The following is a 21,857-nucleotide window of genomic DNA, read 5'->3' as shown; positions in this document are numbered from 1 at the left end:
CTGACGCGAGTTTCGCCGCTTACAACACTTGAGTATCGCTTTCGTACCCGCATGCATGTGTAAGTCGATTAAAAATGTGCTTCACAACAGTTCACGCTGTATTTTCACAGGTTGTTCAGCTGCATATCTACTGTGTTTACATAACCATCCTCTCTTCCGCGTTACTCGCGCAGAGAGTTCTCGCGATATTTCGGCGCAGCGCTGTGTGGTAATTGTAGTTTCATGTCGAGGATGGTCACCGTTTCAATGAATAGAAATAATAAGCTTGTTTACATTATAAAATAAGCAGAGTTTGATAAAATAACGCTGTTCAAATCATCTTATCTTAGGATACATACGCTATTCACAGCGTAAAATATAAATTGCTTCCCATCCAATGACGTATTGCTTGTTACTATGTAGAACTGGTGGATGTTTTATTGGTGCTAATGTATTACATTACGTTATTTTATACTCATGATTTGCTTTATTCACATTATTTTCAATGATTGCTCTAATCGCCATAAAATAATGTTACTGTTATAGAAACACTGCGTCCACAACACACACACAACGTGTCAAACACAATGCTGTCAAATATGACTCATACTACAAGGTTAATTAACATCATGCAATTTTGGCTTAGTTTTTGCTTGAATATGTATTTATCCATATATAGCTTAGCATTTATGTACTGCATCACTTTGTATGTATTTATGTATCTATAAATACGATGTCTTTGCAATGTTCAAAATACATGAATGGTTTTTATGTTGTGTTTTACACTGTGAAAACAAGCGGAATGTGTATTCAAGCGGTTTTATTTTACTCACGAATGTTTTATGTGCTTTTGGAAACGCAAACATGGTCAGGAAAATTGATAACTCAGTCATACATGTGCCTATCGAGCTAAAATGCAGTAAATAAGCTTGTCTGTCAGTTTTTTCCCCAAAGTATGACTCATATGTGTGACAGCGCTGGTGAATGAATGTGACTGGCGTTCATGTCGACCAATAGATTCTCAGTGACTGCTCAGAAGGGGCGGGACAACAGGAGCCCTCGTGGCCAATGAGCAACAAACTTCATTCATAAAATAGTGTGGGGGTGATTGTTGGAAGCGTGGGTTTGGAGGTTTCGTAACCCTGACTGAAACAGAAAAAACAGTTCTGAATCACAACCAATGACATTATTTGAATGGAGGTTACCGTAATGTTTGTCCAATCGTTTCTCACTCAGAAGAGTTTTCGGTCCGCCCCATTGAAACGGGCAACCGAATGAATGAGAATGGGCTCTTTGTGATTGACGCGCACAACAGCCAATCAACGGTAAGTTGCGGTTGACGGAAGCGAGTGTCGGCCAATCAACAATGGACGTGGGCTCGCATGGGCGGCGACGGAGTATGTGGGAGGTGTGCACTTAAATCTGGATAGACTAGTATGTTAGAGGAGTTGTAGGGGTGTGATGCCACAACCTGCATATAAAGGGGCGCACACATTGAAGCTCTAACGCAGTGCATAACGACTAATTCTGCAGGTCATTCCCCACACACAGCCAGCCGTAGACATGGAGTCGTTTAACGCGGTGGAGACGCTACAGCCTGCCGAGAGAGCGCTCTTTTGGGTCGGTGCACTCACCACGGCCTCGCTGGCGCTGTGGCTGCTGTACAAGATCATCACTGGCTTTAGGATATGGGTGCTGGGAAACGGGGATCTACTGTCTCCCAAATTGGGGAAATGGGCAGGTAAGTTGAAAGACATGCGTTGGGAATGAGAGCTTGTGCTGGCAGGACATGGGTGGGATGAATGCAGTGCGCATTTGGCGCAGCCTTAAACTAAATAAAGATGAACTTCATGGATTTGGAGGGAGGAGGGGCTAATAATTTCAACTTTTTGCGCAGCAGATTTAACGCTAATTGAAAACATTTCTGTCAGCGTTTACTAAGAGCGAATGTTTATCATTTACGCACATTTGTAGTCGTTAGGATCAAGCAGACTAATTGAGGCGTTAGTATTTTACGCGTATGGTCAGCGGAGGAGACGTGTGTCTCAGGTTGACTGATTGCGCCATACGTTCATATATTATGCGCAGATAGCATGTCACTCTGAGTCATTCAGGTATTTCAGCCTGACATTTTTAAATACTATATTCTCGGTCAAATATATGAAAATGGACTAATTGGATTAAAGTTTATAGTTCCAAATCATTCTCAAAATCTTGCATTTTATTTCAAATGCATATTTTATTTTAATAATTTGTTTTTTTTAAACAACCCTTTATAGATTTATTTTTTTCGGCTGTTTATCATGTGTCGCATTTCAAGTTTTTCCTGAATCATATGTGCTTGGCCTGACCCAGTTATCCAGTTTCCCGGATGCGCTTAGAACAAACGCGCTTTTTCTCGTCGCTTTGGCAGGTTTCATGGGGGGAATGTCGCTTAGTCTTTGGGTAGGTGTCTTTTTTGGCCGGTGTTGTCCGCTTCATCCCCTCACTGGGGCACTGAGGTTGGTTTTGGCAACATGACGCAGTTTAAAACGCCAATCTTAATTATAATGCGGGTCCATACCACGTGGGACATGTGAGGGGAGATTTGTGTGTGAGCAAATGTTCAAAAGCCGTGAGGTACAGCACGAAAATTTGCTCCTCACGCAGTCGCACTTTCAACACTGTTACTTCAAAACTCATGACACCCTGTTAAAGGTTTTGAAATGTCTCATCATGCCGAGAATGTTGCCTAGGCAGCAGGTGCACTGTTCAAAGCCCCTAGCGGTCAGTTTGGGTAGTGCACATGCGAAGTGATTTGAGGGGCGCAGTGCTTTCTGTAGCTCGTGCGATGATTCTATTTATTTAAAATGTATTTATTTAAAATTGTGTTTATTTATAAAATATGAGTTGGAAGGCATCGGTGCTTAAAAGGTTTGAACTGACAACCCTTAAGGTTATTCTCACCTGTCAATAAAATGTTCATATATCAATAAAGTAAAAGCGACCATTTTCCCCCCTCAAAGCCAGTATTAACTGTTTGATATGCTTCATCCAGCCAGTTACAACTTGCATCATCTTGGAAGAATGTTGTTTGACTTGTTACCTGCTGAATGTATGTCAAAGGTGGCTCTTCTTGCCACATTTAGTGCCATTTATCGATAAATGCAATATTTAAGAACCAATTAAATGTAAAAGTGGAAAATACTGGTAAATTTTAATGACCAAACCAATTATAGGTCTTTTTAGAGCTCTAATGTTGCATAGACGAAGCCTAATTATTGAAATGATTGGATATTTTTCCACTGTGATTATTTTTCAAGACTTGAAAACTTACTCCCATTACATTTAATATAAATTTATATTTTACTTGACAATTTATTTTGCTTTACAGTTGCACATACACAAAATAAACAATCAAGTAAAATATTAATAGAAAAAAAATTAAACACAATTAAAATTCGGCGATATTTTGCAATGAAATATGAAAGGCACATTTTCCCAGCAGGTTTTGCAAGAATCATCCCTCAATAGATGCCACCACTCCCTTTCCCGTTTTGAACCGTTTCCTTCGTTCATTCTGTCACTGTGAGGTCAGATATGGAGGTGATGAATGCCACTCCCAGAAACTAAAAAAGCAGGGTACCAGTCAGACTTGTTCAGATTAACGTGTGCTATCACTCACAGGTTGGGGTGAATAAGTGGAGATGGGAGGGGGAAACTAGTTTGCCTTCCTGCCAATCCAGAAGCACAGGTCTTGTCAGGTGGAGCAAGTCTCTGTTTCCAGGTCTCGAAACTCTTTCCACGTCGATATGAATGTTACTGCTGGTTCCTTGACACGTTTGCAGTCCCCCTCCTCTTCCCCTTCATCTTACAGACTCGTTCGTTTGCATGTTGGCCAAATGAGGTCACATCCTAAGATCATGTTATTTTGAATGTATAATGTGCTGAATTTGCAGTAACTTGAAGGTGAGTCATAAAGAGGAATGTATGAAGAAGAAAGGCCCTGTGGTGTGTTCCTGTAGCAACCAGGCATCCCTCGCCTGAGTCGCTTAATGGAGACCCCTGGTGTCTGTCTTGGGGACTGCACCGCTGTGGTAAAGGTTGTAAGCCAGTGGTTTAGATATTGTACATGATGTTCTTGCAGCAGTGGAAGCACAGGCTTTTTTTAGACCATTGTTAATAGTCAGATGTGGCTTCTCTCTCTCTCTTTCTGCATTATTAAATTATACATATTACTGAGGAAACCCAGAGCAGTGTTCTTTTATAAGGAATCACAGATGTGTTAACGAACAATAGAACTATTAAACCTTAAATTAGTTTTGACATCACTTTTTTTTTTTTTACAATAAGCATCTGAGGTTCATTATCAGATCTCATTCTGATAATTAATGCATTTCTGAGTAGCACATTTTACCTCAAAATTAAAAAGGAAATTGTTTTATTTTGCATGATGATTTTGCAACAATTAAGCACATATTACCCCAAATTCTTATCACAGTATTGATAAAAAAAAAAAACATTTATTATTATTACTCTAAATAATTAGATTTCGTTCATTGGGGATTCCCATCCTCATGCCAATAGTAAATTTTTTGTGCTCTTTAATTTAATTATTTAAATCTAGTATTAAGGCAATAGAATACTTTATTTTTAATAAAATGTTGTGTATAATAATATAATGTAATTTGTGCATATTATTCCACCTGAACTGAGAAAATAAATGTATTATTAATTTCTGAATATCATAATTCTTTATTTTCATAATTTTATTTATTTTTTATTTAGGGGTGACCTATGACTCTGGCTACGTTTACACGTCAACCATGTAGTCAAAAACTGAAACTTTTTTTCCCTTGCATTTTTAAAGTTTCACGTATACACGACAACATTTTCAAAACTAATCACACATAACATATCGCAGGTAACACATCTGCAAAAACGGCCAAAAACACTATTACATATGCCAGGCCAGTAGCTGGCACTGTCACCTTATTAGTAAACAGTATAGGAAAGTGACCGTTATATGTTGTATACGATACGTTTCCGCTGTTGGTTGTAATATTGGAGAAGTAAATCCACACTTTGCTGAAGAAGTGTTAGCAAACTCTTGAGCAGCAACAACAGTACCATGTACTCCACCATTGTTGTGTATGTTTGTTCGCGCTTGCCTTTAAAATCAACACGTACTGCGTGTTGTAGACATGTGGGTGTATACACTGAAACGATGACGACAGCGTTTTCAAAAACTTTCAACAACTTTCAACTTTCACATTTTCAAGAAGATGTGTTTTCAGCCCCCAAAACGCAGTTGTCGTATAAACGAACAGGCAAACTGCATAAAAAGTTTCCAGTTTTGGGCTGAAAACGTTGTGGTGTAACCTGTTCCTCAGACATGTTCTCAACTGGTTTAGTAACATTCTCCTTTTTCAGAAAACTTAACTTTGAGTGTTGAGGAACAGACTTCATCAACACTAACATAAATTAGGAAGCTTTTCCAGTCCATCAGTGTGTTTCTGTATGGGTTCAGAGAGACTTCCTATTGTTGGTCCCCAACTAGCAGGTTGAGTTTATGTTGGTAGTTTATGTGTCTGGTGCAGTGTACTGTTGGCCTTTCTCTGTGATGCTGACCGAGCAGCGTGAGGAAGCCAGAATTAGAGCTTCATCATCATCACCCACCCACCCTTCCCCATCTTTCTTGTCCTCCAGTGGCTCACTTCATCCTTCCTTAGAACACTAAATTTGTTTGAGAATCACAGTTATGTAACAGAAGTGCAGTCATTCATGGGGATGGGGCGACTGTGTCACACAAACTTGCTTTGACATTCAAATCGAGGAGTTTTTCCGTTTTAAAACCCGCTCTGGCCTAGGCCTTTCTCAGTCCGGGTGAAACTTAGCAGCATTTTGACTTGTTACAATACAGATAACACTCGACTTTCTTGTTCATGCTGATTGTGAACGCACAAGTTTGTGAATAGCACCGTTAGCCCATTCATTCTAGCTAAAAGGGGACTAAAAGTGAACGCGGACTGTGCAACTTGTGAATGTGTGAATCCTTGTGTGCGGTGAATGATGACAGAGTGCGACTGGCTCTTGTGTTCAAGAGGTGGGGGGGCTTCAAAGGGAACGCTGCCGTTCATGTGACTAACACGCTTGTTGCCACGTGCCAGAACCAAGGATGCTGGGTAAAACTGCTACCCCCCTCCACCTCTCTCTGTCTAAGCCTATCTCCATCCTCCATCTCTTGCTCATCCCCTCCGTCTCCATCACTAGGAGCCCCTCTCCCCCCTCCCGAATCTGTTTGTTCGCTCTCTGCGAGCCCCCACCCTCCCTGTTCTCTTCTCTGTCACGACTCTGCTCCATTTATTTATTTATTTCCTGGAAAAGGAAATCTTCCATCTGGCGTTTAAACATTACACTTACAATTCACATCCAATTCCGACCTGCTATCGTGAGGCACGGCGTGTAGCATACGTTTAATTGGATATCGTTGGCCACAGTTTTAATTCGGTTTTAACGAGAGAAGGCACTATTTGTGCATATTTTAACTGTTTAGATGCCATTTTTCTTTCTTTTTTTTTTATTTATTTTTGCCATATCAAGCACAGTCAAATTTCACAAAAAAAATGTGAAAGGCCTCTAGTATGTTTCATTTCTTTGACAAAAATATAAATTTAACAAAAAAAAAAAACTCTTTGCACTAATTTTAACCATTTCGATACCATTTTTATTGTTTGCAGTGTGCTCCCATTCAAACACAATGTGAGATTTGCAGAAAATTAGAAAAGTCTACATTTAATCGCATATTTAATCAACATTTGAATTCAGGTTCTACCAAAAAATTCACTATTTGCACTCATTTTAATGGTTTAGATCCTGTTTTAGTTTTTTTTGCAATTCGCTATTAAGCACAATATAGCTGCACACCTTGAATGAAACTGAATGTTCTCTAGTGTCCTGAATAAGCCACTCATTTACAGTACTTTTACCTCAGTCGTCCGTGCCAGGTGTTACTTTTGCACAAATTTAACAGCAATGCATTTTCTCTAGCATCTACCTCCAAAAATATACCAGCTCTATGTTTGGATGTTTAGAATTATTTCTGCCCTTTTCTGTTCCAATTAATTTTTTGCAAAGAGGAGACTGTTGTGCGGAGAACCATTGATTTTTCACCTCTTTTTTTTTTTGGCAGGCATGTGACTTTTTGCTGCTATTTCTGATATTGCACCCTCTTACCGCCACATCATTTTTTTTTTTTTCTTCAATCCACCTTTATCCGAGTATAGTTGCTATTTTGGGTGCTGAACTGCTCTGGTGTGTGGTTTTTCCTGCAGGCCACGTGACTGGCTTGTGCTATTTAAAGCACTATTCTGCTTTGGGGGGGGGGGGAGTGGGCGGAGGTGTTAGCATTCTGCAGTGCCACCGAGCCAAAAACAGGAATGGTTCATTCATGGAGGGAGAGAGAGAGAGGGGGATGTGACAGATTGCATACAGTAGCAGTCTGAATGTGGACAGCCGAATCCCTCTTTTTTTTTAATTACACTACACTGGCCTGTGTTTTTTTTTTTGAGCCCGAAAGCACTGTTTTTGTTCACGATTGTCCTCTGCTGCAAGCATAAAATCCCTGTCCCATAAGAACTGGTCAGCTTTTTATTTATTTGTCCCGAAGGCTCTACAATGAGCTGGGTTGCTGGGGGGATGCAGAAAGAGAGATTGAGGGTGAGCGGGCAGCATCTTGTTGGTATTCAAGTGCTGCGGCTGTTCCAGACGAGGTAGCTATTTTTACTCACTCGGCTGCTTTTTTTAGCGCTGGAATATTGAGTCGGAGGAGGGCCTGTGTGGCTCCGTATTTCTGAATGCACTGTTCGTGAACATACTGGAGCATGACTGCTCGTGCCATCTCGCTGTTCTGGGCCTATTTTTATACATTTGTTTTGTGCTTTTAATAATGTTCATGCCAACAAAATACTCACAGAAGTATCAAGCAGCAGTGGCTTTTATAGTGTTGCCTCTTACATGCATCTTCATGGTTTGCCACAGATGTAGGTGTTTCTGTGCGATAGTCTTGGGTTTTGACAGGCGGTGGTTTATTTATGATCATGCATTAAAATCGTCATAAACTTTAAGCTTGGAATTCCTCAAGTTTAGGGAAAATGTGAAACCAGTGCCATATCTTTTGTGAAATGTGACGCCATTCATGACATCTTATCTCGTTTTTGGTGACTTTTGCTAGAGGAATGTTTCTAAGAATGCTTCCAAGAGCATTTTACTGTTAGTTCTCACTTTTTGAAGAATTTGTGACTAAATTGGGATTTTTTTTTAATCAAACAAAGGAAGTATGTACAGTGTTTTAGACATTCACAGTGAGTTTTGTTCTTCAGCCATATCCTCAAAATCTCTTTGTGATTATTCAGTGGATTGTTCAATAATGTCATTTACTCACTCTTGTGTTGTTCAAAAACTGAATTACTTTCTTCTGCAAATCACAAAATATGCTAGTCCTATTTTGAAGAATGTTGACAGTCAGGCAGTTTTGGTGATCATTGATTCAATTGTATGGACAGACATTCCTCGAATTATATTTATTCCACAGAAGTAAGTCAGTTATATGAGGGCGATTTTTGAAGATTCTTTTTTTTTTTTGAGGCGACCCTTCTCTTTATGTAGATTGTTCCATTAAGACAAACTAGGATGCGCTAACTTGTTAGGATGAATTTAAAAAGGATCTTGTGAATCACTTTGTCTTTTGTTCCTTCTGTATCGATCCAGTGCTCTTACTCCCGTTGTCGTGCTCTCTCACTTTCTACCCACATCTGACTTTGCGCAGTCCCCCCCCCCCCTCCCTCTGGTTTCTATTTTTAGCAGCCCCCAGGATCCCTCCTCACCCCTCCTGTGCTGTCGTGCTCTACAGACGTCATAACCCCCCCCACACTCTCCCCCACAGCCCTGTTCTTGCAAATGACCACTGCCCATACCACGCTTTGATCAGCCATCACACATTGTGTCTTAATGCTTGCTTTTTGTATTTCTATGTATGTTTTATAAAACAAGAGCATCATGGGACATTAGTAATATTTAATACTCTGTGTCTGGTCAGACTACGAGCTGTTTTAAGGTCAGAGTGAAGTGCTATAGAAGAAAAAAAATTAAAATTAAGTCCGATTTCTAGGTGGATTTATGGTAACTAAAAACATATTTGGGTTCTCAATGAATGGTTGTAAATGTGAAGTGTCGTTTCTGTGCCGCTAGAGTCACTAAATGAATGTAAAATATGACTGTTTTCGAACATGTCTCCCATCTGAAAGCCACACCCCCGACTCGCATCACTGGTTGAGCCAGTGTTGCTGGTCAGAATTTTAAAATGACAAAATGTTCTTTAAAATGCGTTGGAGTCACAGTATTTATACTTCTTGAGGAAATCAACCTGGAAATGGCTTTCATAAATTCTTTTTTTTTTTTTTCTTAATGTGTTTAAGCTGAGATATACAAGCCAGTGTTGCCATGTTGGGCTTGTTGTGATTCTCAAACAACAAATGCTTTGAAAATGCCACATGAAGTAAGTTTTTACACTTTGAGGACATTAACGTAGAAATGGTTTTAGTCTATTGTTGCCTTCACATGTTAGGCTAAGAGTATTTTAACATCAAAAATTATGCACTGTAGTTTTAAGAAAGAACCGTTGTGTTGAGTGAAATGAGGCTGAAGTAAATGATTAATACCTCTATCATCTGCCTTTGTTTGAACTGATAGCTCCACCTTAGGCCCATTACTTGAGCTGGGGTGCATTTCCCAAAAGCATCATTAGCTACCTATGGTGGTAATTTCCACTGAACTATATTGGTAACAACAGAACTTGCGACCATAGCTGGTTTTGGGAAACGCACTCCTGGTTGGGATTCTCAATGGTCAGTACTCATGTTTTCAGGGAAATCAACCTACGAATTGCTACTTTAAACCGTTTTTAAATATTAAGCTGAAATATAGTACTTTAACATTATTTTAAATCACACCCTTTAATGCTATCTTCACTTAGATGGCAGTTTGGCAGGGATAGACCGAGTTCAAATCAAAACAATCCTACACGAGTAAACTTTGCCCAAATTTACCATTTGACAAGTTTGTTTTTGCTAAAATTAGTAATTAAGCTGCTGCAAACACTGATTCTGTCTCTTTCTTTCTCCTTTTTCCAGTTGTGACGGGAGCCACGGATGGGATTGGGAAATCCTATGCGGAGGAGGTAAGGGTTTCTCTTCTTATTTCTCTTCGCTCCTCGGAAAGCACAGTGACTCATCACAAGACAGAGGTTTCACTCTGAGGCCAAGAGAAGGAGGGTGACTAGAAGACTGCTGGTGGAAAAAGACCTGTTACCTCACATAACTTGTACAGTTAAAAGCCGTTCTTTCATGTCACTGCTCACTCCTGAAATTAACATTCAGCTTCGTATTTAACTTTTTCATAACTGTTAAAAGTAAAGGGAGTAATCCAAATTTGTGAAAAAGAATTACTGTCTTCAAACGGGTTTCCCTCAAACACTCCTCTTATTTGTCATTGGTCTAACAAACAAATAGCCCCGCCCCTAAACCCACGTCATTGGTTGAGCCACTGTTGCTGTGCTGGGCTGGTCGGAATTCAGAAAATGTTTTGAAAACAAGTGTTTACATTTTTTTTTTTTTTCAGTGAAATCAAGTAACTTCTAGCTTGCTTCTAGTTGTTGTACATATTAACCTTAGGAAAGGATATTAATCTTTTGTTATCTTAAAAATTAGATTTTGTCAGTGCTAATTGTCTGTCAGATATTATATGGTAATATCCACCTCTCTAAAAAGTTATATTATGTTGATACAGTTGAAATCAAGTTAATCCATATTTAGTTGTAGAATTGTGGAAAATCTGAATCAAATGTTCAATATTCCAATACTAACTAAAGTATGCTTTTTACCATGAAAATGGGCAAAGAAGCTGACATGGGCCACTTTTATTAGATGTTTTAATGGCAGCTGTTAAATGCTTTCCAATGTTTCTCTATGTCATAAATTAGGTGATTTAAACTATCTCCTCTGTCTCTCAGTTTGCTCGGCGAGGATTCTCCATGATGCTCATCAGCCGTTCCCAGGAGAAACTCGACGACGTGGCAAAGTCTCTCGGTCAGTATTTGGCCATCTGTGTGCAAACCGCAGTGCTCATCTCTGTGAATGACAGGCAGTCCTCCTGATGTTAATGAAAGTGGGTTTATTTTTAGCCCTGGCCTAAGAGGCAGGGTGGGAGCCTGGTTCACTGACTGGGTGGAGAGCTGATGCAGCCTGGCAGGAGTGCACAGTCAAAGGTCCACACCAAGCTCCAGGGGTCATGCACGAAACTTCTCAGAATGGGGCCGAACCACTGTTTGCCCTCCGTGTTCCAGTAAATGTGAATTCTTTAGATGCTAGATAATTGCTCAGATGATGTACACGTAGCATTATGGTTCTTCAGTCTGTCACTGGTCCCCTGAGTGCTGTATGGCCAAACATCTACCGTTTAGACCAGTCAGACGTGTAAAGGATCACAACCGATATTGTTACCCGTACAATCAGCTGAAATTAAGTTTCTGTCAATCATTCATTTGAGGCATTTGTTAAGGCTTTCATTGTAAAAGCAATTTCTGTTTTATCTCTTCATACGCTATCAACCAAGCTAGCCTTTGTAATATATCAACATATAATAGTAATTAGTAAAGTTAATTTTGCGTGTTGTATTAATTGTGCAAAGTACTATTATAGTATGTACTAATATTTTTAATAAGCTATTTGTTTTTTTCAGTTAGTATGTATGGTTCAGCTATTCTATTTTCTCTCTTTTTTTCAACTACTGAAAATGTAATATTTTAGTTGTGAGTAGTTTTTGATTTAATATGAAATAATAATAAATCATAATTTATTAGTAGTAGTATTCCCATTTCCTCCCCTTTAAAATTTTAAGGTGCTTATGCCTTTTTTTTTTCTCCTTAATTTGCAATTTTTAACCCTCCCATTTCTTTCTGGTACGAATGGAGTATGGCAGGCCATGAGGTTGTGAATGGGAGATATTTTTCTACACATTTGGCCTCTGTGTGTGCACTGAATATAATGAAGTAACAATGCCTTGCCAGAGTTTCTTATCTGCTCATGATCAGCTCTTGAGAGCACCCAATTTACTCAAACACCCTGTCAGGAATCATTTAAGCTCATAAACCAAATTGTTGTTTTTATAAGTATAAAATGTTACTATAATCAACTTTTAAGCTGTCTTAAATGTAGCCTGCTTAACTGCTGAGGTTGGAAGGGGAAAAATCCCAGTCTGCCGTTACCACGGTCGTGCTGGCATCACAGAACGGTGAAAGCGTGGGGAGGTTATGGTCACGAACCAGAATGTAATTTGCCAAATTTGGTCCTCAAACCTAACATTTGCATTGATCGAACACTCCAAATGGAGGATGAAGTCACCCAGAAGAGTATCCCACAAGCCCTCTGGACAAAAACAAAAGACTTTGGAGCTGATTTATGTGCATTCTTGTTCTTAAAATAAACCTTCAATTAATAAAGTGCTTCTTGCTGCGAGACCTTAGAGGAAATTTCCTCTTATAACTCACTGGAACAGTGTTTAGACAAATGAGCCTTTGGACAATAAATTCTAATTGCTGCAGGCACCTCAAACAAGCAGAGGAGGGGAGGGGAGGGGAGGTGTAGGAAGTTCCTCTGACAGCCTTTCTTTGGTACGCAGCGCCCCCTGCTGACAAGAAATCTGTGTTTTGGTGCAATGGGCAAAGTCCCAGAGAAGTTATTTTTAGAACAGGAGCAATAGCAGGGATGCCTGCTCTTGGACAGAGTTTTTTTGCATCAAGTGTCTTATGTCTCTGTTTACAGAAAGCGAATATAATGTGGAAACAAAAACCATCGCAGTGGACTACAGTCAGAATGATATCTATCCTAAAATCGAAAAGGGTCTAGCTGGACTGGAGATTGGAGTCCTTGGTAAGGTGTTTTTTTTTTTTTTTTTTTTTTTTTTTTTACACCTTACATCAGTAACCCAAACCTCAAAGTTGTCGGAAAGCCGACACGCACGCAACTTTCATTCACGATTCTCTGTCAGTGTTGCTTTGAAAGCTCTTTTATTTGGCTTCATCTTCTGAGAAAGGATTTATTTTTCGTTCACCTGAAATCGTGATACTTTTTTTTTTTTTTTACCATGTCGTTTAGCGCTCGCGTTTCATTCCTAATGCTTTATCGTCACCTAGTGGTGATTCTTAAAACATGTTTATTTCAGAAACAAAATCTAAATCATATTCAACCACATCTAATTTTCTATTTTTGTCTCTTATTCCATAGTGAACAATGTAGGAATCTCCTATTCATACCCTGAATTCTTCCTCCACATCCCTGATTTGGAAAACGTGAGTAATTTCTTTGTCTGATAAGGAAGGTTTAATCATTGTCATTAAGAAATATTCACCTGTTAATTTCCTTTCATAGTTCATCACCACCATGATCAATGTCAACATCACCTCAGTGTGCCAAGTAAGTAGACACAAACAACATATTGGGCTGATGAAGTGTTTCAGAATCTGTAATATTGAAAATTCTAAATTGTAAAAGTTCTGCAGCGTGACCGCTTTGATGTGCTCCTTCTACTGTTGTACCTGTTCTCTCTCCCTGTGTTTTGCTGATCTCCACCAACGCTCCCCGTGTTCACCACCCACCCACACATTCTCTCTCTCTCTCTCCTTCACTTCCTTTCTCTCTAATGCAGGAGTGAGATATTAGTGTTTTCAGATTTTTTTTTATGTTGTCTCAAGTCATTTTGGAGCATGTAAGAACTCGTTTTTTAATCTTTCCAGATGACTCGTCTGGTGCTGCCCAGAATGGAGGCAAGGTGAGTCCTGGTGTTTGATATAAAAACCTCCTTCCAGCATCTTACTGGAATTTCCTACACAGCCGCCGTCACTAACAAGGAATTCATTGCAGCTTTTAAAAACAGGGTTTTTCCTCCCCTCCTGTTCTCCCCACTCTTTGTGTGAAATTGAAAAGCAACAATGCACTGATCCCATTGGCTGCTGCCGAGTCACGTGAAACTCTGGGGCCAATAATGGAGCTGGGTAAATTTTGTACAAATGGGTTCAACCCTCTGCACTCCCCAGCACTCTGCTGCAGCTGCAGGGGTATTGCATGAGAAAGCTGGTGCCATGGCAACACACATGGCGACCATCATTAGACGTGTATTTTGAAGTACATTGGGTGACGGCGGCTTTCAGGTTTCCACAGCTGTATATATATACCTTATTTGATGCCAATGTCAAATGTGATTTAGTTGAAATAAAGTTAGCCTTTTTCCATTGCAGAGCTAAGGGTGTCATCCTCAATATCTCCTCTGCCAGTGGCATGTTCCCCCTCCCACTCCTGACCATCTACTCCTCCACCAAGGCGAGTGTCTTCACAATATACTTCACAGAGATACCAGTGGTCATAATTATGGAAAAAACTTTTCAAGTTGTTAGTACTGAACAATCTAAAGTGAAGTTATTAGATTTATTTATTTGTATCAGTCGATAGTGGATATTTAAAAGTGCTCATTTTCATTTGCTGTCTTTTAACGCTCGCTTAAACAGAATTTGATGTACTGTAATGTTATGATGCCTTAATTTACATGTTGCATTTAGAAATGATTGGTTTTATTTTTGGTCTTAGTTATTTTTTTTTTTTAGGTTGATTTATTTTTTTTTTTTTTTTTTTTACTTGTCATCTATCTACAGGTTTTTGTGGACTTCTTCTCACGTGGACTTCAAGCAGAGTATAAGTGCAAAGGGCTCATCATCCAGGTGAGCTTTTTTTTTTTTTTTTTTTTTTTTTTTTATAAATAAACAATGAGAGTAAAGAAATAAAATGTTAAAAGATTTCAATTAAAAAGTTATTTTGACCTTTCTATTTATCAAAGAACCCCTAGATAAAATCTATGACTTTCCATCAAAAATATAAAGCAGCACAACTGTTTTCAACATTATTAATAATAATAATAAATGTTTGAGCACCAAATCAGCAGTTTTATTCTGTAATAAATTATTTTTCTATTTCCATGTACCATTACTATATACAAAATATTAGTATTTTTACTGAATTTGATTAAATTCGTTCTTAGTGGGCATGAAAGACTTATTTCACAAACATAAAAAATCTTACAGCCCCCAAACTTTTTAATGGTAGTGTTAATACATAATCAATTTTTTTTACTTGTCTTGTTAACTCTTAATGTTTTTTTTTTTTTTTTTTTATCAGATATGAATAGTACAGATTTTGCAAGATCCACCCAGCCTTAAGTGCTCTTTTAGTCCGAAGTCAGAAAGCGCTTTATTACCAAGTTTACACACACACGCACACACACACACACAAGGAATTTGACTTGGCGACAGGAGCTTTCAGTGCAGAAGAAAGTACAATCATAGTGCAGACATACATGGGAATTATACAGTAGAGACCGAATATAGCACTAATATAAAAAATATAAAATAAAAATGAAATGCACTACACCGTATATACAAAAGTAGAAATATAGAGAAAAAGCATAACTGTTTAAATGAATGTAGTTTACAAGTGTACAATTTGTGAATATTTTTTCGTGACTATTTTAGTGAATAACATCAAATCTTTCTGTCACCAGAGTGTGCTGCCTTTCTTTGTGGCTACCAAGATGACGAAGATCAGGAAGCCCACCCTGGACAAGCCCACCCCTGAACGCTACGTAGCTGCTGAACTGACCACAGTGGGACTGCAAGACCAGACCAACGGCTATTTCCCTCACGCCGTCATGGTGCGACAGCCTAAATGTCTCATCCAGCGGTGTTTTATACAATCATTGACTGTTGTCACCCTAACCTTCTTATCTTTGTGTCCCACAGGGCTGGGTGATCAGTGTTCTGGCCCCCATCAAGCTGGTCCTCTTCCTGGGCCTCCGCCTGAACAAGTCCCAGCGCGGCGGATACCTCAGGAGGAGAAAGCTGCGATAGGTTGAGGACATTGTGTGACGGAAACCAAACAGGATGAGATGTTTTACAGAACACATGTACTGAGATTTGAGATTCACTTGGAGTCATTTTGAATCTCACATCTTTGAAGTGCTTCCTCTTATGTAATGTATTTGTTGTGTGTTAAATGTTGTGCATTTTTTGTTCTCTTGGGATCAATATCTGGACATGCTCACGTTCCACAATGACTCATTATTATTGACTTATTGCTGGTTGCCAGAAATGGAGACCAATCTTCTTTATAGGGTGAGAGAAGTGTGTTGGGAGGGTTTCGTGTCCACTGCTGTTGTAAGCAGAGGGTTATTTATATGGTGATGGTGTTTTATTTATTAAATAACTAATTATGCATTTTCTTTTTATCTGGGACTATCTGTTCGCACTCCTGTTAACTTCCAATAACTAGTTTGCATTCGTGCCTTAGACCTTCTGATTAGTGATAAATGGGTGCTGGCCTTTCTTGTTATTAATTTAACATGCAAATCTATAGTGGCTATTTTTGAATCTTGTACTGTATCAATATAAAACCAAAGGTCTGATTTAAGTGTATTTTTGTACATTAGTGTACCTGTCAGAATTGGTTTATTTAAAACTTGTGCCTTTTTATAGGAATATAAAACTTGGTCACGTTAATGAAAGGAGATCTTCTACATGTTTACATGATTTTCTCCACTGAAGACTTAAAGGTGTGGTGGAGTGTCACCCGTGTGTCTTGGGTTTCATCCAAAGCTGGATTTGAGGAATACCTCCATATCTTAGATCTCTGTATGATTATTTATGGAGCAGTGCCAGTCAAGTGAAAATGTCCAGGTGGTTAATCCTCATTAGTCGCTCCTGGTTTAAAACTTGAATGTTATCCTTCCAGACGTGTTGAAGAGTGGAACACCACATGCTGCTTTACTGATGCCTGACAATCTGAAACATGGTTTGTTAATAAAAAAATGATTTCTGTAGTGACTTTGTATTGGTCTTTTTTTGTTGTTGTTTTTTGTTTTTTAAATAAATTTTATGATGCTGCCGATGGTTTTGTGTCTTTTGTTGGCTTTAGATTTCAAATGTTACAGAGATTTATAAAACGACTGGCCTTAATTCAATACTAATCTCTTTATAATAAATCGTGATGGTTTAAAATACGTTTAAGTGATGTACATTATATACATGCTGATAATAATATAGCAGTGTATTTAGAAGAATATCGTCTCCGTAGGAAGTATTTTCTCCGGTCATTGTAGTAAGACGGACACGTTTCGCCGAACACCAGAACTGATTTTGTTTCTATTACACTAATGTTCAACGCTTTGATAAATTAGATAAATCGCCTTGAAACTAATGTGTGTAAGTATTTTTTAACTTGCTAAATTTTTGTGACAACGCTGTCAGGTTATTAAAACTTGATTGAAAACGTGAGAACAGTCTCATTCTGGGAAGTGTGCAAACTGTATAAAGTGTATTTACATCAAACATAATTATGCATTTTATAATATGGTTCTCAGTGCTCATATACACTTTTGGAAAGACTGGTTTTAGAAACTGACCCATAGTCATATTCCAGTATGAAATGTGAGTACTGTACTAACATTACCTGAAGATGGCAACAAATTCCTTCTGTTGTCAGTTGTAAAAGTTAAAATAAATAAATACATTTTGTCCTTCTATAGGATTAAAGGCCACTGACATCATATGTTTTGTCTTGTCAGATAAGTTTCAGCCTTTGATGAGTGATAAAAGGCAGCGAGCGAGAGTCCAGGGCTCCTGGGCCAAACCTCTTCACAAACCACAACAGCCAACAGGTATGCCAACATTACAAGGATTTTACTATTAAAACACTTCTACTGCAAACATTAAAGATTTCACAAAATAAATAAATTATAAGTTTGATATCATATGTTTACATATTAACATCTGTTTAAGATTCCACAACTTAGTCCTGACTGTAAATAATTAAATAATTTTAATAGTAGAAGTAATGAATGACTTAAAAGTTGTAGAAACGTCATAGACACTTAAATAAATTAAGTTACTAAGGACATTACAACTATTATCTTTCAGAATTTTTATTTTAAATTATTAAATGATTTTCAAAAATCTTTTTTGCAGTAATGAAAGAGTTGAAAAGTCATGTAAATTCATAAAATCTTGAAAAGTATTGGAAACTTCATTAAATAATTTTTCTATTTAAATTAAATGATTGCTTAAATTATTTTACAAAATGATTGCACAGTCATGAAAGTCACAGAAATGTATTGTTCAAAAGATCCCTGGAATAACTATGCCAATACCCAGTACAATCACCATAAAGAGGTAACTGACTGTAACAAGGTTCGTAGTAAGGAAGGAAGGAAGTGACCAAGGTTGGTTTTTGGAGACTCGTGGAAGTTTATTAATGGTATTAATGGTAAATACTGGTAAAATGTACTAACAATCACATTTAAAAAAATTAACAATTTTAGATACCATAAAAATAACAGGTAGCCCATCTGAATTATAGGCCAATAACATTTAGTCCAAAAAATATTTAACAGTAGAAGTGAAATTTTATTGTAGTCTTCAAATCTGGGTACTGTCTTATGTTTTAAAATCACTTACAGTTTGTTCCCATCACGCTAACATTACAGGTCACAAATCATGCCACTGTAAGCTTTTCTTTTTTCTTTTGCGTTCACTTGCAATCTTTACAACACACATTACTTGTTTCATGGCACACTTGTTTGGCGCCACCTGTTGTTGTGGTTGCATTATTGAGATGTCAAAGTATAGACCCTGAATATAAGACGACTGTGTTTTTTCCAAGACTGATGTATTTCCAAGAAAAAAAACATCATCTTATATTTGGGTCAATATGGTAATAGCGGAGGGTGAGAACTGCTCGCCGGATCACCAAGCACTCCTTCTCATCTCTCTATTAGAGAGCTTTCGACTGATATACAATACCGGCAACTCCTCACACTTGATGATCTGGGCACAGGAAAGCTCCAAGCCCCCTGTCCGATGCGTCTGCCTGCAACAAGAAGGGGTGCGAAAAGTCAGGAGAGTGTAATAGTGGCCCACCACACAGAGCAGCCTTTACCTGGGTGAAATCCTGCTGACACAGCTCCGTCCACTGGACCGGATCTGGAACTTCTTTAGTGAGGTCAGTCAGTGGGCTGGTAAGGTCAAAATAATTAGGTATAAACCTTCTATAATATCCTGCCAGCCCCAGGAACTGCCTCACCTCCTTTTAGGTCTTGGGCCTCAGACAGGTCACAATTGCCGCCATCTTACTAATTTGGGGACGCACTTGCCCATGACCCAAGTTGAAGCCCAGATACCTGACCTCCATATGCCCAATCGCACACCGTTAGCCCGGCCCCTCTCAGCGCTCATAGGACAGCCCACAGATGCACCATATGACGCTGCCAATCCTAACTGTAAATGATGATGTTATCTAAAAAGGCAGTGGCATAGGCGACATGTGGCCGGAGGATTCGGTCCATGAGCCGCTGAAAAGTGGCCGGTGCCCAAAACAAAACCGAAAGGAAGGGTAACAAATTGGTGTAATCCAAGCGATGTCATGAAGCTTGTCTTTTCTTTGGATAAGAGCAATAAGGGGATCTGCCAATATCCTTTGGTTATGTCTAGAGCCAATCAAGCAATTTTGTCAACCCGCGGCATTGGATAGGTGTCAAATTTCGACATGACATTCACCTTGTGATAATCCACACAGAACCAAACGGAGTCATCCATTTTAGGTACCAAAAGTATCGGGCTCGCCCCAATCGCTGTGGGATTCTTCAATTACTCCCATCTCTAACATCGCCTCTAATTCAGACTGAATCACTTTCTTTTTGTGTTCAGACATCTGATACGATTGACTGCGTACAGCCACACCCGGCTCCTTCTCAGTATGGTTTGTTAAAAGAGCAGGGGCGAGAACACGTCCGCAAACACGGCTTGCAATTTTGCAACATCAGTGAGCTGGGAGGGCGAGAGGTGATCTCCCCCTGGGGCCAAAGTGAGGGATTGGATTTTAGTGTTTACTTCTGGCCCAAACTCTTCCTCTCTCCCCATTTTTTAAGGAGGTTAAGATGGTAGTTTTGACTTGACTTGTCTGACCGAATTACCTCATAATTGAGATCTCCCACCCGCCGTGTAACCTCGTCCTTGCCACTTGGGGAGTAATTTAGAGCTAGAAGTTGGGAGTCCCGGTGCAAAATCATGTAATCTGGTTCCCTGATTATACTGCCGGCTCTGCTTGTCCTGGGCCTGTAAACTCTTAGAGAGCTGCCTCAAGGTGTGGAGTTTTGTTCTCAGGTCCAGCACATGCTCAATTTAGTTTTTGCTATCCGAAGTTCCCTTCTCCCAAGCCTCTCTCGGGACGTCCAAAACCCCATGGGGCTGGTAAAGGAGCTCAAAGGTTGAAAACCCCTTGCAATTAAATCGTTCCACCAGTCCATCTGTGTGTGAGTGATAGATGCTGGTGCGGACTGATTTAATGCCCAATAATTCATAAAGTTTCCATATTGTATGTGATATAAACGCCGTGGTTTCTCTCCCAGACAGCGCAATGTGCACGAGTCTCCGTCCCGTCTCTCTCTGGCACCACATTCTCCAGCCTCTCTTTTAACTGGTCTCTCCAGGCCAATTACTGCAATCAGCAATTCATTTTCATCATTTTGCACTTGATCTACTTACTCACTTCTCGTCTCCCGTCCTTCTCTCCCACTGCAGACTTCGCTGCACCACGGCCCCCTCGACATATAGATATCTCAAAAGTACAATTAGCTAAAACAGTGTTTTAATTCACTTATTAAAAATAAGAGTCAAAGACATGCCTTTTTATTATTATATTATTCTTATAAATAGACTTCAGAGGAAAACAAGCAGTATAGGTGTAGTACAGTGTATCAGTGTATTGTTTTCTGCTCTATGCTTTTACTTGTTACAGTAATTAGTGTGAATTCTAAGTGGCTCATTAAATTAAGTGTATTTACATTTAATGTTTCAGCTCAAGATGTCCAGTCAGTGTCAGGTTCATGGAGATATGGGCCACGATCATTTGAGTTCCATCAGCCAGCTGATGTAAGCGTCATTATCATTGTTTTTTGTTTTGGACAGGACAGTGGCTTTCAATTTATCCTATTGTTTTTTTTTTAGCCCATCAGAGAGATTCCGGCAGAGAAAGTGATTGAGTGAGTGACTTTCAAGCAATAAAACCTGTTGATTGACACACCATGTATATCCAGTGTGTTGTTTTTTTCTCTTTCTCAGAAATGCCGGTGACTATGAGATTAGTCAAGGGCCTACTGGAGTGTCCCGGTAACAATGCTCAGATTTAACGTGGCCTAAAATAAAAAAAATACCCTCAGAAGAACATTTCCTACATTAAAGTAATTGATTACTGTTTTTCCGTCCAGACTGAGACTCATACCGGGGTTTCTACAGCAGGAGGAGGCTGACTGGATGTTTAGCAAGCTGCTCGCTGAACTGCCATGGTCACAAAAGACCAATTTTAGGATGATGGGTAGGTTGGATGTTGAGTTACTGTAAATTGAGGGGGAAAAAAATTGTGTTTTAACCTCTTAGTGAACTGGAGATTATCTCTGAGCTTGACATAAAAAATTATAATCATACAAATTATATATATATCATATAGTTTTTTGGTGCATTTTATGTTCTGTATAATATTTGATATATCAGTCTTATAATACACAATTTAGTGCAGTTGCTGATATTTCTATATATGACCAGAAATATCTGATGAAATTTTGATGGCTTGTAATGTAAATCAATGAGATCTTTATAACAGACTACTTACATAAAATATCATATTAATATCAGTTGTATCTTCCATTAATATGTCTTAGTAAGATGATATTTATATGCTTCGTTCTGTGAT

The 21,857-nt window shown here is 38.9% G+C and overlaps 2 protein-coding genes across 4 annotated transcripts in view; both read left to right on the top strand.

Annotated features, from left to right (window-relative positions):
- The first annotated feature begins 1,417 nt into the window (after window positions 1-1,417).
- Window positions 1,418-17,001, top strand: LOC132124863 (very-long-chain 3-oxoacyl-CoA reductase-A-like). Its single transcript, XM_059536005.1, has 11 exons — window positions 1,418-1,720; window positions 10,149-10,195; window positions 11,027-11,102; window positions 12,837-12,944; window positions 13,299-13,363; window positions 13,443-13,487; window positions 13,808-13,842; window positions 14,309-14,390; window positions 14,720-14,785; window positions 15,622-15,771; window positions 15,860-17,001. Exons 1-11 carry the CDS (start codon window positions 1,543-1,545, stop codon window positions 15,965-15,967), a joined length of 960 nt encoding a protein of 319 aa, XP_059391988.1. The 5' UTR covers window positions 1,418-1,542; the 3' UTR covers window positions 15,968-17,001.
- Window positions 17,002-17,194: 193 nt separating this feature from the next.
- The window catches only part of LOC132125007 (alpha-ketoglutarate-dependent dioxygenase alkB homolog 3-like), a 32,329-nt gene continuing 27,666 nt past the window's right edge, over window positions 17,195-21,857 (top strand). For 2 of the 3 annotated variants that reach the window (XM_059536206.1, XM_059536204.1), the window contains exons 1-6: window positions 17,195-17,317; window positions 17,680-17,772; window positions 20,967-21,040; window positions 21,116-21,150; window positions 21,230-21,277; window positions 21,376-21,482. In XM_059536206.1, coding sequence (XP_059392189.1) covers window positions 17,697-17,772; window positions 20,967-21,040; window positions 21,116-21,150; window positions 21,230-21,277; window positions 21,376-21,482 — 340 coding nt within the window. In that variant the 5' untranslated portion in view covers window positions 17,195-17,317; window positions 17,680-17,696. The remainder of the gene's footprint in view (window positions 17,318-17,679; window positions 17,773-20,966; window positions 21,041-21,115; window positions 21,151-21,229; window positions 21,278-21,375; window positions 21,483-21,857) is intronic. The other variant, XM_059536205.1, reaches the window with a different exon arrangement.

Source organism: Carassius carassius, chromosome 43, assembly GCF_963082965.1.
Source record: "Carassius carassius chromosome 43, fCarCar2.1, whole genome shotgun sequence".
In the NCBI taxonomy this organism is placed as follows: Eukaryota; Metazoa; Chordata; class Actinopteri; order Cypriniformes; family Cyprinidae; genus Carassius; species Carassius carassius.
This window is presented reverse-complemented; position numbering and strand designations above follow the sequence as displayed.